This window comes from Corticium candelabrum, chromosome 1 (genome assembly GCF_963422355.1).
Source record: "Corticium candelabrum chromosome 1, ooCorCand1.1, whole genome shotgun sequence".
Classification (NCBI taxonomy): Eukaryota; Metazoa; Porifera; class Homoscleromorpha; order Homosclerophorida; family Plakinidae; genus Corticium; species Corticium candelabrum.
In genome coordinates, this window is record NC_085085.1 from 576,066 (window position 1) to 581,065 (window position 5,000).

The window sequence follows — 5,000 nt, forward strand, 5'->3', positions numbered from 1 at the left end:
CGCAAGAGGGCCTGGGTACGAGGCTAACTGTTGATTAGCCTCGGTATTCCAGACTGCTTTCTGCACGTGATGGGAGGGGAGAGTGGGAGGAGAGAAGAAAGCAGTCTGGGGACAGCTCTATTGTAATTGACTTCGAAAATAGGCGGTGTTCATCTTAATCGATAATTACCCGCATTCATTAAGAACAGTAACAAGCACCAGATGGCTCGTGGGATATTGCCAGAAGCTGTTCGCTGCCAGCCGACTGCAAACAAACGGGAGAACGTAGAAAATGAGTGACTTTACTGAATCCAGTAGAGAGAAGGCAAAGACGTTGCGACCTCGTACTAAAATCGCTTAGCAAGCAGTTAAAGGGTCTTCAAGGCTTCAAGTCGGAACAGCCGCTGCAATGGCTTTATCGTCTGGTAACGTCTGACAAGCATTTGCTGAGTTATCATGTCATCAGGAGCAAAACTCGTAGCGCGTTGCATGTGTGTTAGCTGCACCCCACTGTGCTGTTACAGTCGTCTGAGAATCGCTTAGAGGTAATTACAAAGTACTCATTGACGTCAGCAGTTGTCTACAGCGCTGATTGGCCGTTTTTAGCTGTGGTTTTGATTGGAGCGGATGTTTCTGAACTTGAGCAGTCGCGCCTCTTCCGAAGTCACTTACAATAGAGCTGTCCCTAGACTGCTTTCTTCTCTCCTCCCACCCTTCCCTCCCATCACGTGCAGAAAGCAGTCTGGAATACCGAGGTTAACTGTTGATACCAAATTCTGAGTGATTGATATTAACCCTACATGTATTCAACTGACACATCACCATACCACAGGCTCTGATTCAAAATTATCTTCTGAAACATCCTCATCTTCCTCTATCTCTTCGAACAACTCATTATCTGATACATCTACACTCTCACGAACATCAAACCTGACCAACACCCTGCAATAATAGAGCACACTATCATACGAAAACGACAACTACAATACTAAACAATCAAACCAACTACAAGTTTTGAGCAACTAAATCCTTTAATAACAAAGAACTGTCCCAATTGAACTCGCTTTCCAGTGCGCTCCACTCAGTTTACTTTTGCATACAATTTTTTGATTTAAACAGAAAACGTTTGGTGACTACATCCTGTTATGTATACATAACAGGCCCATAGAAAACATTTCAAAAAGTGGTCCCACCTAATGTGCGCTAAGAGAGTGTGGTCTAAGAATAACGCACCAAGAAAGCAGTCTCACAACAGTAAGTTTCGTGCAATCATCAGAAGTACAGTTTTTGAAAGATGCATGGTTCGGCCACAACTGGACCTGTTTCTACGACCCTGAAATAGGCCTCTGATGACAGTTCACTCTACTGTAGAAAAAGTGGGCCGGGCCAGTCGGACCGGCTCCTACAGCCCTGCAAGATAACTACAAAGCAGTAGTTTGGCAGTAAGTTTGGTATTTTACACTCAATTTTCTGGAGTCAGAGAGCAACGTCTATTAGGATGCCTATCAAGAAGTCTATGAGTCTGTGACCACATGCGTGTTCACAATCTAGACAGCATCATATTTTCTGGTGTAAAGTACTGACACATTGAAAATGACACTTCCAAGTAAATGAACTCTAATCAAGTTGCAAGTCGTATAGCAAGCCCACAAAATGTAAATGGTCTAGCGCACGCTAATGGGGCGGTACGCTAACGCGCGTTAGCACAATAACGCGCGTTAATAGTTGCCAACTGCATATAACCGATAATCCGGATCACTACCGTGAGGCTTACGATCCCATATATGACGTGAGTGGAGCTGCCAAGCCCGTTCTGTACACCCAACCCAGCCATGGTGTAGTGAAACAGACGCAAACCTTTACCAGATGAATAATAAATTGATATTATTTAATCACCTATGCCTTAACCGGAAGTTCCAAGAAATCGCCAACAGACAAAAGTGCAAATTTCAAAAACTGCCAGACCCATGGCCCCAGCAGTCTCTACGGCCCTGTAGTACAACTTCAAACCAAACAACTGACTTTTCGTCTCCAATGTATTTCGAAAGCTCAGCAACACAACCAGACGACGTTACACTCGACTGCAACACAAAAACACACAATCAACACGCCAATCAGCCAACACAATCCACATGAATATTGTGCATGTCTACATGCATCTCTTTGTGTGTATTTGTCTATGCAATTGCATGCACCTATCTGTGTCTATTGTGTACTATAGTTGTAATCATGCAGTTGAGTGAAACAAAATGTGATGTACTATGTCACACCGTGAAATCATCAATGATGGGTATGTTCTCTATCTTTTGTTCTGCATCCTCGAGTTCGTTTCGAACAGCTTGAAGAACTTGAGTTCTTGAATTGCCTGCAATACATACATACAATTTCACGTTGGTAATCCACACAATTTTGTTGCTAGACTGGCAACTACTTAGATGAACTACTCTCGTGTAATATCCACCTGCCAATAATTAATTAATTAATTAATTAAGTCGTCACGTATGCGCCATGTTGTGTTATTATAATAATGTTAGCTATTGGATCACATACAAAAATAAATTTAAAATACAGAAATTAATATTAACAAAAATTAATATTAACAAAAAATAAAATTTAAAAATTACATTACAAAATTAACAAAAACAAAATTAACAAAATTAAAATTAAAAATTAAAATTAACAAAATTAAAATTGAAAATAAAATTACAAAATTAAAAATTAAAATTAACAAAAAATAATAATAACAAAAATTAATATTAACAAAACATTTACAAAATTAAGATTAAGAAAAATTTAAAAATAATAAAAATTAAAATTAACAGAAACTAAAATTAATTAACAAAAATTAATATTAACTAAAATTAAAATTAACAAAAATTAAAATTAACAGAAATTAATATTAACAAATTTAATATTAACTAAAATTAAAATTAGCAAAAATTAAAATTAACAGAAATTAAAATTAACAAAAATTAATGATAAATTAATTTCAATTTTATGCTATTAAACTTGTAATTTAAATTGTCAAACTATAATTTTACATGTCATTGTATTATTAATTTATATATTTTAATTTTTTTAATTTTAAATTTTATTTTATTTTATTTTATAAATTAATATAACAAATTCTTAAATCAATAATTATTATTAGTTATTAATCAATAAAATATTAATTTTATTAATCTCATAAAATTTTAGTTTTATAGAAACTTATAAATTATAAAATAATTTCATATTAATATCAACATCAAACACATTCATTGCAAACCAAATTTTAGCCACACTCACCGTCTACACAATAACAAGCAGCACATATCTTCGGACGAAAAGTATTTGAACGATAACGACAAACACCGAGCCGAAGAGCAGACGACAGAGGCTTTACCACTTGACGCACACGATGCATTGCCAAATATCCCGTATTAACGTATTATCCGGGGTTTGTGATCAAATAATCACGTGTTACCAGATACGTACACTGCAGTGGCTTACATCACATTGCAACACAAATTCAGTGTTTCACGCATGTATAACGCAATATCAAAAAAGGTTAAAAATAGAAACAACGTAATTTCAATGGTTCCCGCCTACTACTAGTATCCTAAGTTTGATATCAATAACCGTCATCTTGGTCCGTTCATGTTAGAGGCCTCTTCTCTGTGTCTTTACTTGCTTCTTTTGTCTGCTGAATTTCATTCAAACAATGTAGTCAGCGCGCAACAAGTTTTCGGTGTGGGGCCCGAAGGGGACAGGGCGACCCAAGTGGGCGGGGTCGTCACAGTGACTGACGGAGTGATGGGCTTTGTTCGCCTTTTTGGCGACAGTCTGACGAATGCGACGGTCATGAAATTGACGAAGAGTCCCAACAAGTGTACGGAGGATCTCTCCACGCGTTTGGAGCTGACAGAAGTGACGAATCAAACAGCTGTTGTGCAAATCAACTCGGAGACACATAAGGTCATGACTGGCACCAATTACATATGCCTGTCTGTAAGTGGCAGCACTGTCGGCACAGAGTCGCTGACGTACGAGCATCAGGGTGAGGAGAAATGGCTGAGAATCGACGTCATAGTTGAGACATCCGGGCTATTGCCGTTGGAAGTCCAGATTCTATTTATCGTCGTTTGTATGGTGTTGTCCGGGCTTTTCTCCGGTCTCAATCTGGGATTAATGTCACTGGATCCAACCGAGTTGAAGGTGGTGATGAGAAGCGGGTCGAAGAGAGAGAAACAATATGCAGCCAAGATCGAGCCGATTCGTCGTCATGGCAACTATTTGCTTTGTACCCTGTTATTGGGGAACGTTCTCGTTAACAGTACGTTTACCATTCTCTTAGATAATTTGACAGGATCGGGTATTATTGCAGTCATAGCGTCGACTGCTGGGATCGTCGTGATGGGAGAGATTATCCCACAGTCGATCTGTTCTCGATATGGATTAGCAGTCGGTGCGTACACGGTGTGGTTGACTTGGATATTTATGATTATTACGTTTCCTCTGTCGTATCCCGTCAGTCGAATTCTCGATTGGATCCTTGGAGACGAGATCGGTCGCGTGTATAACCGAACTCAACTGCTCGAGTTGGTTCGTGTGACGGGCCAGCATACCGATCTTGTTGAAGACGAGGTCGGTATGTTATCGGGCGTCCTTGGCTTTAAAACGAAAACCGTCTCGGACATCATGACAAAGATTGATGATGCGTATCTGTTGGATGTTAACTCGGTTTTGGATTTTCGGACTATCTCTGATATACTGCAGCATGGACACTCGAGAATTCCCGTTTACAGAGACGAACGAAGCCAAATTATTGGTTTACTGTTTGCACGTGATTTATCGCTGTTGGATCCCGATGATCGTATTCCGTTGCAGACGATCATAAAGTATTATAATCACGAGCTGTTAAGGGTGCCACATGATATGTCGCTTGACAAGATGTTGGATGCTTTTAAGGATGGATCGGGGCATATGGCTGCAGTACAAGCGGTGAATGATTCGACTGAAGGAGATCCATTCTATGAAAC

General features: G+C 39.2%; 2 protein-coding genes across 2 annotated transcripts in view; one reads left to right on the forward strand and one right to left on the reverse strand.

Moving 5' to 3' along the window:
* The window catches only part of LOC134183826 (uncharacterized), a 5,259-nt gene extending 1,857 nt beyond the window's left edge, over positions 1-3,402 (reverse strand). The window contains exons 1-4 of the mRNA XM_062651396.1: positions 3,268-3,402; positions 2,250-2,344; positions 2,002-2,060; positions 807-921 (exon numbers count right to left, since the gene is read on the reverse strand). Coding sequence (XP_062507380.1) covers positions 807-921; positions 2,002-2,060; positions 2,250-2,344; positions 3,268-3,385 — 387 coding nt within the window. The 5' untranslated portion in view covers positions 3,386-3,402. The remainder of the gene's footprint in view (positions 1-806; positions 922-2,001; positions 2,061-2,249; positions 2,345-3,267) is intronic.
* An 8-nt stretch (positions 3,403-3,410) lies between these two features.
* The window catches only part of LOC134183814 (metal transporter CNNM4-like), a 3,472-nt gene continuing 1,882 nt past the window's right edge, over positions 3,411-5,000 (forward strand). The window contains exon 1 of the mRNA XM_062651391.1: positions 3,411-5,000. This exon is cut by the window's right edge and continues 5 nt beyond it. Within this exon, the coding sequence (XP_062507375.1) occupies positions 3,619-5,000 (1,382 nt within the window). The 5' untranslated portion in view covers positions 3,411-3,618.